The sequence below is a fragment of the Schistocerca nitens genome, chromosome 8 (genome assembly GCF_023898315.1).
Source record: "Schistocerca nitens isolate TAMUIC-IGC-003100 chromosome 8, iqSchNite1.1, whole genome shotgun sequence".
Lineage (NCBI taxonomy): Eukaryota > Metazoa > Arthropoda > Insecta > Orthoptera > Acrididae > Schistocerca > Schistocerca nitens.
Window position 1 is genome coordinate 175,340,739 of NC_064621.1, and position 13,525 is coordinate 175,354,263.

A 13,525-nucleotide genomic window follows, 5' to 3' on the forward strand; every position below is an offset into this window, starting at 1 on the left:
GTTTTTGAGTTAATATATTTCAAGCATCAACTTTAAATAAATTCACGCGTACCAATATGACTTGTATTTTGTCTCGCTTTTATTTCTGCTGCTAGAGAATGCGTGTAGCAGACAGGGCACCGCGTGCTGTGAGCCACGTTCGGCAACAGCGCTGTCTGCCCGCCGGAACTGTCAGTACCAATCACTCGTCTCACGGACTATAAACACTGCTTTTACACCTTGCCCTCCAAGGTGCGGAGTAGTCAGGGGCAGGTGGCTGACAACCGATGCCGCGTGGGCTGCACAGCCATCGAGACCGCCAACTACGTCATCCACCAGAAGAAGGCAGCGAAATACAACACGCCATCCATCAGGCATGCCGTCCTCAACCTGCATCCTGGTGTCCAGAGTGTCTGCTATTCACCATCCATGTTGAACTGACGGCGGACATGTTCCCACAGTCCATGAGTGACTTCATGAAACTGAGCTTCAAGGTGTGGGAGCTCACGATTATCTCGTCCACAGTGCTGTCTTTGTGCTGTGCATAATTCAGAAACTCTAGTGGTGACTGTCACAGGAGCAATATCTGTCTTTATTCTTGTTTTTCTATTTTCTACATGGATAATTTATTATTTGTTTCTTTAATATATGAGGTGTCACTATGTAAGAGAGCGTGCGCGCGCACTCTCTTACATAGTGACACCTCATATATTAAAGAAACAAATAATAAATTAACGGCTTGTGTGGAGACTAACCCTCTCCCCACTACAACCAAGGCTGCTATGCGCATGCAGCAATCTGGCAGCTTGTGCGAGACAGAAAAATTTTTCTGAATAGCATCTGGTTGCTTGTTGCAACTGCTGATACAGCTAACAGCCACACTTCAAGTAGCCGGAAGCTGGAGAAGGTACTGCCCAAACGCAACTCAACTCCGCATGCGCGTGAACCGGCAGGCTACTGCTCAGACGAACTTAATGCAAACAGTTGTGACATCACACTAGTCGGCTGCAGTTTATTATTATGAAGTATTCCATAGCCTTTGTCCTAAAGCCTTTGACATATTTTGCTGTTTATCAGTGTTCTTACCAGTCAAAATTACAAAAATTTAACCGAACTCTAAAACAAAGAAAAATTCCCAGAATTCTAGAAAATGCCCAAATTTTTTCCTGATGTTCCAGAGCATATACACCCTGCTTTTGTAGCCAATGGCAGTGTAGCATATTCTGGTAGATGACTGAAATAAGACAGCAAGGAAAAATATTACAGTAGCAAAGTGGTTAAACCACGAGTGTAAATGCCGACATCTGCTTAATGACAAACTATCACCATTGCTGTTATTGTTTAATGGTTTTCTTATGAGCCACACTCCAATGCTCCACCTTGTCAAAATGTTATTTTAGGCTTGTTGAGAGAAAGAGACATTACAAGCTTCTTAAAAGTCAGCTCAGTTAATTTCTGTACAATGCGGAAAATATAAATTAGAAAGCTCAGGAGCTACAGTCTTGTTTCATGCATTCTATCCCTGTTGCCAATCTTTATAATCTACAGTGCGTGGAGCAAAGTATATACGTGAGTAGTGTATGTAGTTGCAACTGTATTGTGTCAGATTTGAATACGAAAGTCTTTAAAATGTGCTTTCGTAAAACTCTTGTTCTATTTCTGTTAGACATCTCTGCCACAGCACACGATCTGCACAAAACATATATTTTCAGCACATCACAAAATGCTTTCACCCCTACCAACACTCCTGTTGAAGAGCCACCCCTCTCCACACGTCCAGCACAATCTCATTTTGTGTGTGTTAATGTGGGTGGGGTGGTGGCTGCATTGGCTGTTGGGTGACATAAGTCACCAGCCAGTAAGAGCTCACTAGCCGGAAATGACCATTTTCTTGATTTTGACCAAGCATATTCTTCAAGATTCGGTGTTTGAATTTAAAAGGTTGACGATCAATATTGTTGCTGAGTACAGTACATCGGAAATAAAAGCAAAAAGATGAGACTGAGTTAGTGACACAAGAAAAGGTGGCAGATGGGCCCCTTCATCATGTATTGGCTCGGTCCAGAACACTTCACTTCATGTCAACTGTCCTGCTGTAGCAGTAGTAGTAGCATAATTGTGCAGTGAGGCTAACTGTTGCAATTTGTGTTGGTAACACTGATCACAGATTACATCAGCTTTTCTTTTCTCATGTCTCTACTCCTCTCAGCATAAAATATTCCCTCAACTTGCCACCACCTGTAGTGTGAACCATCTGTCTTTTGCGCCAATTTATAACTCATTCAGTCACATTGTCAAATGTCAATAGTAAGAAAACGGGACAAAGTCAAGTGACATCAAGTTAGAATGTAGACTGAAGGTAAACCTCACTAGGAACAAATGTAAAATCAAGGAATTTTTAGCACTGATCTTATGTTTTTTTCCACAGGGGCTACGAATTTATGTCGTAGACTCACAAGAAAATACAATTGAAGAATGTGAAATCGAAGTTCCCTTGTCGGTACGTAATGCTGTGAAGCTGTGGCAGGTCACTAGTCCTTTATGAAGTTGACTGCTAATTTGTATTCTGATACGAACAGATTTGCCTTATCATATAATATCAGAATGAATGGTTTTAGTTCCATTGGATCCTGTACAGTTAATCGGTCAGGCAGCACAATGTTGTTCACGTCAAAAACGCCGGGTTTCACTGATGAATTACTTAGGATGATGGAAGAATAAAGATTTTGATGTCAGTATCCAGCATTATGGCAGTTTTCTGGTGAAGATGAAGCGTTCCTGAACACTGGTAGCGACAGCAGTGACTATGACAACGTTTGTGTTAGTCATGGAGTCCAAGGAATCTACACCGTGTACAGCTGTAGAAAAAAAACTGATCAATGCTCAACTGATAATACCTCACCAACCCAAGATCACATTTGCATGCCACATTAACTCACAGCATAGGTTTCATTATCAAGCTGCATGTAATGGTACAGCAAACATGGCGTAGTACTATAGTTGTCAGGTATTACTAAACCAGTATACCAGAACAGAACCTGGTACCATTTAAAAGTATAGGGGTAACAACATTTCGATTTTCAATGTTTCTCATAATTGCGGACAGACTTGAAAATTTAAAATGCTATCACAATTTACTGATCAAAATGTATATTTATATGTTAAAAGTTTAACAAACGAAGACAAGTATCACAGAAGCGTGCGTGTGCATGTGTCTCCAGTACTCTGAAAACGTGCGCGCTTAGCAGCTTCCAATGAACTTTAAGCATAATTTCAAAACTGTCCTGAACTTTTTCTCGCTTACATGCTTAATGGCAAATATTTTAACACATTAACTCATGTGTAAAGTAATCAGACATTAGAAGCTGTTTTATATATATTCAAGTTTGATTGTTTAAATAATCGGCGTTTATGGTACTGTACTAAGCAGACTGGAGTTTGTAGCCACTAGTGGGCACAGACCATCAGGCATGAGACTGCTATGTCCAGCAGTGATGGCCTTGTGGCAGTCAATGTCTAAGAGATGTTATTGTCATTAAAAATTATGTTTTAATTTTTGCTAATTAATGTTGCCACTTAAAAATGAATATAGAATTTAAATAAAATCTGTCCCAGCAAAATTCACACAAATACAAGACGGACACACTACGCACTTAGGGTATTCACCATGTCTGCTAAACTACTCCGAGTGTTCTCTCGTTACAGCACTCTAAAACCATAAAATGTTTTAGTGTTTGACAATTGTGTTGTACAGCTTCAGGAAACTGATGCCCATCCACTGACCATGAAAATTCTGTAAGTATGAAGAAAATTGTAGCAGGGTCAGTCCATAAGGTTCCACTGCAAGTACACAAATATTCTCCTCAACACTGCGGCACGAGAGGGCTTTCCTAAGTAACAATGTAAGAAACTCATGATTAATATTTGTTTTAAACTCTAAGGACCCTTTTAGTCACTGTCTGGTTGAATGAAATCAAGTGCCTTCTTAACATGAAAAATACCTACTGTTTTACTGCCATTTTAAGAAATGGTAATATTTCCATTGTTAGATAAAGACAACACCTATCAAAGTATGTACTTCCGATGTCCTTAGTGCAATGAAGCTTACCCTAAACACAAATTGTTTCTTTGAAAAGCAACAATGAGGTATCTGCCAAACATTTTAAATCAAGGAAAAAATTAATATATTCACTTTTTAAAAACTGAAAACTACAGGTAGTTCAACTATTAGTTAATTATCCCATCTCATTTTTACTGAAAAATTGATACATCACCACACTAAGTTCCAGAAGACGATGAATCGCTTGAAGCAGTGTAGCCACAATTATTATGCGGGACCTCTAGCAGTTCTCATTTACTGTGACCACAGGATTCCCCAGTCTGCATAACTCTTAACATGTATTAATAATCTCTTTATATTCACCATTATTTTGGAGATCGTAGTAAGTTAGATGGGGTACTGTACTTACATGGACTATTACAGGTCTCTTCAGCCCAGACTTTGGGGGGGGGGGGGGGGGTTTGGAGAAAAAAGAAAAAAAATTGCTCCATACTTCAGTGTCCACATCTAATCTTAAATTCATGACCAGAAAATTTTAAAACACTGTAAAAGTGAACAGAGATGATTATATGGATGACTGAACAGGTTTAGATGATGACTGTATATCATTACTCGATATTTGCATCAATTATCTTTCTATTCCGCTCATAAAACTTGACAGAACTCTTGAAACAAACAAAACAACAATAGGAAGAGCAAGAAGATTATCCTTGATAAAATGTTGGCATGATCCGCTGGATCAATTTCAAGGTTCCATAGCAATGCCATGTATACATTCAATGACTCACAATATGGACAACAAGAAATGACATCACAATGATTAAAGAGCAATTTTTCTGGATTAGGTACTTTCAATATAATCAACACATAAATGTACTCTCAAATTTATTACATTCAAATATATACTCAAAATTTGTTTTGTATAAATGTGCTTATTCTTTGATATCACGTATGAAAATGAAAGCTTATTTATGAACAACATTTCCCATACACTCCATATTATCTTAACTTCTCACATTACTTTATCACCCATAAAATACCATACAGTAATGAAATTTTAAATCCATGTAATGTGTAATTTTGGCAGGCAGTTCTTAAAATTACATCAAAATAAGTAAGGGTACAGCAGTGAATGAATGTGATTATGGTAATGCAGAATACAACTTAAAAACTGTGGAAGTTATTGCTGAATCAAAACTTATTTTGATTATCGTGTCATACAAAGATGACAGTACTGCAAATAATATGTTATGTGCAAGATGTGTATCTTAAAAATATATATTGAATATTGGACAAACTGTTACAGCTTCTCATCCAACTTTAGGATGCCAATGAATAACCCTTTCAGAAGATCTAGAATATTAAAACTGTTAATTGTTACATCAATCATTAATGATCGACAGTCTTTAATTATTTTCCAATTTTTGATTTAATCAACTCATTCTTACAAGGAAACATTCATAGTTCCTACATTCAAATGACAAACAAAATAAAACTTCTGCTGACACATCTAACAAGTACCAACTACAATCACACTGAAAATTGCGAGATGAGTGATAACATCCATTTCCATTAACTATAAAAATTAAACAGCAGGCAGAACAAACAATTATTATTTCTCAAATATCAAATATGAATATCTGAAATGGAAACAAAATGAAGGAATACATATCTATATATTAGCTCTCTGCTGCTAACAACACTGAACAGTCAGCTGTGGATTTTATCCTATTCCTAGAATTGTGTGCTGTAAACCATACAGTCCAGTACTAAAGGTGTCCCACAGAAATAAACCAATCTGAATGAGAGGTTTTCACCATACAGTCCAATAATGTGCTACAACCTGGAGTGTTGTCTTGTCAGCAAATGAAATTGTTACATGCGCCTGTACGGATGGAAGCTCTGCGCCTGGTTGGGCTGGCTGTAGTTGCCTCCTCTCTGTGGTCCTGGTCCACCAGTGTAGCTCCCAGCAGTACTGCCATCTCCCTGCCCTGAATTGGGACAAGCAGGAGAATTTGTCTTCAAGTCCATCTTGCGTAGAAAGGATGGGAATTCTGGAGAGTAAATGTAGGAAAGGATCTGGACATTGTCAGGAATCTTAACCACAGTGCAAAGAAAAAACTGCTACAAGGACTAATACATACGAGAGGATTATGCCAGAATGTTCTCAAACAGAAAAAGTATCAAAAAAAGAGAAAATGCTAAGTATTAACTGCATATTTTAACATTTCCGAGGATAAAGTGGCCAAACTTCCAGATAAAATCTACAGAGGTCATTTTGAGCAAACACATTATGAATACAGATGTAGTATCCACTGCCTGGGCACTAAGAATCGAAAAGAATATTGAACACAATGCTTGGTATCTATATTAAAATAAATATGACATGACATGTATACTGTAGATAAGAAGATGCAATACACAGTCAAAGTTCCCATCCAGTGGTAATTCCCTACAGTTGATTAGTATACAACACTGTTTTGCTGAGAAAATTGTGTGTGCTGTCAATATCAAGACAAAAATTATATACAGTAAGAAGAGGCATATAATGTGCATTGGATGTTTCACAAAATGTCTAACAGTGTTGCATTTGTTAACCAGGCTGATTGAAAACTCTTGTGGGATGATGGTTTTTGTACGATTTGAAATGGCTCATAGGTATGCACCCAAAAACTTACCTACCTGCTAACTTAGACTGGTTCACAGTCATTCCAAATCATCTGACTATTGTAACTGTAAATTGCTCTTGTGGAAATATAACTGGAACTGTAATTATCCTATTTTCTTTCCAAACACCTGGGGTACCATCAACGTTCTTGTTATGGATCTTCCTGCCATGAAATCACACGGAGGACTGACAGCTCTTGTTTCACACATGTAGAGTAGATCCTGCAGTAGCATTTATTACTTCCTACAATGTTGGTAGTATTTCACAAAAGTCATTAAATTATCTTTGAAACTTTGGGAGTATGACAGTATACTGTTGTGATCTACCCCTATTACCTACATAAAACTTCCATGATATTGTAATATTCAGAGAAAAATTGCAGCAGCATTCAACAGTATTGCCAGAGTTTAATGGCAGACCGTGAAGGTATTGCTATCAAAGGAAACCTATAGAAATGCCCTAACAGTGTAGTTCTTGGCTGTATGTAACGGAATGGAGATTGAAACAATATTTATGTATCACCTGGGTATTTAACCATTACCTTTCCTCACAACAGTATTACTGCTAGAAAAAGACAAAGCACAAGTATCCTTCCTAAATCTGGTATTACACTACAAAGAGGGAGGTACAATGTCTACAATTTTGCAAAACTAGTTACAATCAATGACTCAAATTTCTGACATTCTCTATTAGTCTTACATAATCCAAGCCAGCTTAATCCACATTAACAACACAAACTTATTCTTGTGGGTAATATTACCTGAACTGTTAACAGTAAGTACAGATTCATATAAATTTAACACCACTCTGAAGTATTTGCTAGACTGTTAAATCTAACTTCTGTAAATAACTGCTTCAACAATTTTACTGCATGAAAAATTCAGCATTCGCAGATACGCAAAGTTAGAATGTGTTCCTTTTGATACAGCAAGTGTTGTCTACTACACCTAATGAAAATGTTCCTTTTTTTTTTTTTAAACTAAGTTAACCTTCACCATGTTATATTTCATATTTAAAGAATATGAAAATTAACCATTAAGGATTCTCCCCCACCCCCTCTCCCCAATACACACACGAAGTGTTACAATATTGTGAAATATGTTAGGTTCCGTTAAGACATAACAAACATGAAAGATTATCACATGCACTTATTTGCATTTAGTAGCTCACCAAGAGCAAAGCCATTACGAGATGGGACATACACCTCTTTAAAGAAAACGCCACATTTATTGAATAGACACCTTGGTGTTCAAACACAAAAGGTTTCTTTGAAGTAATTTCGTTGTGATGATATCCCTTTTCAGAAACAATGTCTTCCTGACACCCAAAACTTTAGTAAGCCTGGATTCTAATATTAGGCACTTACAAAATAGCAGTGACATTAACTTACTACCCAAAGTGACATTAACTTACTACCCAATCAAGATTTTTTTACTGGTAACAGTGCTTTACTAGGTAGTCATGTTGGAGGTGCTATGCAGTTTCTTTCCTCTGACCTTTGAACTCAGTCACCTAGCCAGTTGGTAAAGGATAAACATAATAAAATACAGAATCCTGGGTAGAGAATCAACTAGACAAGATTTCCATACAACAAAGAACAACATATTCTTCAGGGGTTAAGAGAGTAGCTTGGTCTTTGTGGTCCTGGAATATTTCTCCAAAGTGCCTCAGTGACATACTTGGCATTTCACACATACCACTTCAGGGACTGTGTGAAACAGTGGCAGCACATGAAGTACAAAATTCAAACAAAGCAAAGGCTGCTGAACACAGTTTTAAAAAGAAACACAAAATTGTATTTGACAACACAAAACCTGTCTTCATTGCGACAGTATCAAGGAGGGTCAAAATCAAAGTATGGAAACAACTTGAACCGGATTTAGCGACTATACATTTCAGCTATGCAAGGATGAGAGACCTCAATGCTGTGAGACTAGAGAGGAATTATACATTTCTTCACATATTCTATAGGGATCAATGGTGGCATTACTTATTTCTCTCTCCTCAAGAAGTTCAAGGGATTCTCTTTTCTTTTTGCAATGTGATTAAGAGCTTTGAAAAGTTAATGTTAATCACACTGCTGCAATCTCAACAGGTGTGTTTCATACTTTTTCTGATAAATTGAAAAGGTTTGCAGAAAAAAAAGTGCTAATATTTAGTTACTACATGTGATATGTTGGTTAAATTCAAAGACAAGGACATAATTGCAATAAAAGAAAACAATTTTATTACTAAACCGTTCTGGCAGTACTAACTAAACTACTTGTTACAAGCATGTGGTGCACTCAAAAACATAGCAATTAATATCAGTTGTCACAAAATTTAACAAATTAAGATTTCTGAGTGCAAACCACCATGCTGAATATAAAAACGCATTTAAATGACCACATACAACATTAAACATTAGTTCTGACATTCAAGAAAAGTTTCTATAAGACTGTAAACTCTTTGGTATTTATCAAATATTTAGGAGTTGTAATTACCAGATTAGACAACAATGAACTGCACAATGAAGAAAACCTCAATAAATGAAGAGATTTCAGAGAAAGAGGCAAGGAACAAAATAAGAGACTCAAAGCAGTGAAATGTTGTGGGACTAAGAGTGAGCATGTTGTCAGAGTAGAAATAATGGAACAGTAGTTGAACATTTAACACAATTCTCCTTGGATGCTTACCTCCTGCTCATTCAGTCATGCTTTAACCTAAGCTGTCGCACCTCCAATCAAAACTCTAGAAACTGCCAGAAGCAATACAATGAACAAATGACCAGTATCTGACAAAAATTTGGTAGTGAAAGAGCACTATTTGGAACATCTTTGTTAAAATTAACTGTGTCAAATCAAACTTTCTGCAACACACTAAAGACCTGCACCAAGGTACTGCAGCCACCTTAAGAAATCTTTACACACTTGCAAAACTGCATTGCTACAAAAGTGTTCTAAAGCAATCAAGCTACAGTGGTGTCTAGATAAACACTTGCACAGCTTTGAGACAAACTGATCATGAATAGTTATTGGAATTTTAATTTCTGTTCCTGTGCTTGCAGAAAAATAATAATGAATTAAAGAAGGTCCACCTTTTTTGAAGTACATAATTACCATTTTGCTTTAACACTCAAACATGCTTCACCAGATCTGAATTCCTCAACAGGTTCTTTTTTCTTGTATTGTTCCACAACTACATTCATACAAATTTCACATATGTTAGGAAATATGTTACATCATTAGATTTTGTTCTTTAAATTATGTATGTTTTATCTTTTATTTACACTGTGTGTCTTGTGGCTGCCAACCGAAATCAACTATAGATCTAAATTAATACACCGAGCCACCCGTAACATAGGGATGTTAGGGCATCGTCTAAATTCAGAGCTCTCACAATGTAAGCAAAAGGTGAAGCATGTATGTGAATTGAACAACAAAATCTGATTTAACATTCCCTAACCTACATAAAGATTGTGTAAATGTATTTTAAGAATGAAAGAAAAAGCTACTGATGACACCATAACCATGTTGAAATGTGTATGATATTAAAGCAAAACAGCAGTTCTGTACTTGCAGAAGGCCGGAGCCCCTAATTCATTATTACAAGTAGTTATCTATTTAAGAAAATTGCCTCCAATACCTATATTGAAGTAAATGGCAGCTGTCTTTCCCCACTGACTTGTATATGAAAACACTAATGTTTATTGCAAGTATAACATAATTTCAGCAGTAATTTTTACTGAGCCAACCACAACAATACTTAATTTAAAACGTTTACACATTTATATCACTAAAGTTTTTCAGACTAACACACATAGCATTAACATCTCTGTTGTATCAAACAAAAAGTTTACACTTTCTTATGACAATTTCAAAATCAATTACTCTGAATGTTTTTGAACGGTACTAATGAAGACTGCAGGGAATGGACAGAAACTGCTGCTACAGGAACTCGGCAGAGTACAGGTGGTGAACAAATCTAGTTGACCGGCAAGTAAGTCAGGAGTTCTGCATAGTCCATTTGTCTCACGTAGCACAGTATGAACTAACAAGCAATCTGAACCCTGCCCAGAGCTAACAATGTGTAGTCATTAGACAGCAGTATAATCAGCCGATCTGGATTGAGAAAAATTGAACTTCCAAATAGTGTGGTTCCTATGGGCATCTACACTGTAATCATAGAAGGTAATTTTGCAACTGATGATGTCGCCATTTGGTAAGATAGTGGACAGAATTTGACTCTGTTCTCATATACATCATTGTCAGAAATAAACAGGAGAATTTTAAGGTAACAAAGATTTGTGAATTCTTCTTCCTAAGTGCGATATGTGATAATATTACATTTATAACTGGAAAAATGTTTCTCTTTGTCAAAATAAAGGTAGGATGTGTAGCAGGCTTTTGCTGGGGTTGGGTGGTTTGCTTGTTTCTAGAATACACAGTTGCAGCAACACTGTAGGGGTATCTGTGGAGACGCCAAACTAACATGATTCATGAAGAAGGCCTCTACAGTAGTTGTAGATGCATGACTTTCTTTGCCTTGGAATGTTTCTTAAAATGGGCACATAATGTTGGTACTGCAAACAGGTGAAAGCAGGGAGGGAACTACAGTAGTTGTATTTCCACAAACGTGTATGCCTTAGGAGAAAATATCACAAAAAGTTTTCCATCTGATGAATAAGATATGAGACAGGTAAAATATTATCAGACTTACAGAAAAGTGTAATAAATCCCATTCCAAAGAACACAGGCATGAATATTATCAAGCCAGGAGCTTAGTAAGTAATGTTTGCAAAATACAGGGAAAATATTTACAGAAGACTGGAAGAAATTGTATTCTTCAACCTTGTAGATCAGGTTGGGTCTCAGAACTGTAGCAACATGCAAGGCAACACTGACACTGAGTTGTTATAAAAGACAGGCTAAGAAAGGCAAAACCATGTTCATAGCATTTGTAGATTTAGAGAAAGCTTTTGACAGTGCTGGCTGGAACACACACTGAAAATTCTGAAGGTTGCAGCAATAAAATACAGGAAGCAGAAATTTACCTACAACATGTATAGAAACCAGCCAACATGAAATGAAAAGAAGCAACAGCTGACAATGGAGTGAGACAGGGATGTAGCCTATCCCTGATGTTGGTACACTGGTAAGCAGTATTGGAAACTGAGATGAAATATGAGAGCGGAATTAAAATTCAGGGAGAGAGGAAAACTACTACAACATTGGAATTCTGTCAGAGATGACATAGCTTCGAAAAGGTTAGGCAAAATCAACAGTGTCTTGGAAATAAGTCTAGTGTCCTGGTACAATGTTATAAACTGAACAAACAAAAACAAAGCCAGGATAAGTGAATGTTGTCAAATCAAGTAATAAGGGAATTATGAAATGAAGAGACCTGCAGTAGATTAATTTTGGTCTTTGGGAGCAACATGACAATGGGAGACGTAGGAAGGACATAAAATGACTGGCAATAGCAATAAACGCACTAAGAACAGAAGATTGAAATAGTAAAAGAATTCAAATATCTCTGAGAATGGATTACTTGGAATGCTGGGGAAAGCAAAGCAATGGAATCCAGAAAAAATAAACTTGAATTGGCCTTCCAACTAACAAAAAATCCCTTTTATGGGGGTCCAAAATTACACATTACAAGACAGTGATTAAGCCAGAAGCACTGTATGCAGCAGAAACACTTAACATGAATTTCAAAGGCCAAATGGAGAAACTTAAGGTAAAGGAAAGAAAAATTTTAAGAAAAATCATTGGGCCAAAATTTCAAGACAATAAGATTATATACATCAAAAATGAAACTCTCTACAAGAAAATTGAAAAACTTTCAGATTCTATGTGAAAAAGGAGAATAAATTTTTATGGTCATCTTCTCAGAATGAATTCCAACAGGTTAACTAAACAAATCTTTGACTTCTTCCATAACCGAAAAACGAAGCCCAACTGGTTTAAAGAAACTGAGGAAGACCTAGTGGAATTAAATATTTCAGAAAATTCACTTATTGATCGAACTGCTCAATTAATTACTAAAGATGAAAACATAAGGTTCCAAGACAAATCCACACAAAAGTCCAAATCCTTCATCTCGGAAGAAGAGAGGAGAAGAAGATCAGAAAGAATGAAGAAATACTGGGCCCTAAAAAAAGAACAACGCACAAAGAAATGATTGATCCAGCGTACCCCAGAGAGGGTGAAACGAAAGAAGAAAACGCACTTCTGAAAAAAGAAAATTTTGGTAACATTTAATATCAATTTCAAGTGTTGGAACGCCTTTTCTGGAGGTATTTTGTGGCATATAGCCTTGAATGAATGTCAAACTTGACAAACAGTTCAGACAAGAAGTGACTGTAAGCATTTGAAATGTGGTGCTATAGAGGAAGAAAGGACATTCATTACATGGCCTGACTAAAGGAAGAGACCAGTTGACAGGACACATTCCGAATTCATGTGTCAAAGGATCAGTAACTTGGTGACCGAAAGAAGAGCTCTTGCCTAGAGAAAACAGCTTCAGTGCTCCTCATAAAACATTTGTCGTCTTAATGTTATTAATATGTACATATTTTTAGGTCTACAATGATTTTGGAAATGAATGCTGAACTATGTACTGTTTTATGCAGTACTCAGACAAGAAGTATCAGAACTGATCAAGATACTCTCAAGAGGTAAGAACTGCCAAGTTTCATTTTCAAAATTACATCTGATATCTGCATCTCTGGCTAACAATATACTGTTCGCTGTACGAGGTCTAAGTACCTCACCCTCCAAGCGAAAAATTATAAATATCTGAATCATAACAGAAAAAAAACCCTATGTGTGGGTTCA

At 36.7% G+C, this 13,525-nt stretch overlaps 1 protein-coding gene across 3 annotated transcripts in view; it reads right to left on the reverse strand.

Annotated features, from left to right (window-relative positions):
* Window positions 1-4,657: 4,657 nt before the first annotated feature.
* LOC126198704 (heterogeneous nuclear ribonucleoprotein 27C-like) overlaps window positions 4,658-13,525 on the reverse strand; it is a 63,587-nt gene continuing 54,719 nt past the window's right edge. For all 3 annotated transcript variants that reach the window (XM_049935205.1, XM_049935206.1, XM_049935207.1), the window contains one exon: window positions 4,658-6,030. In XM_049935205.1, coding sequence (XP_049791162.1) covers window positions 5,915-6,030 — 116 coding nt within the window. In that variant the 3' untranslated portion in view covers window positions 4,658-5,914. The remainder of the gene's footprint in view (window positions 6,031-13,525) is intronic.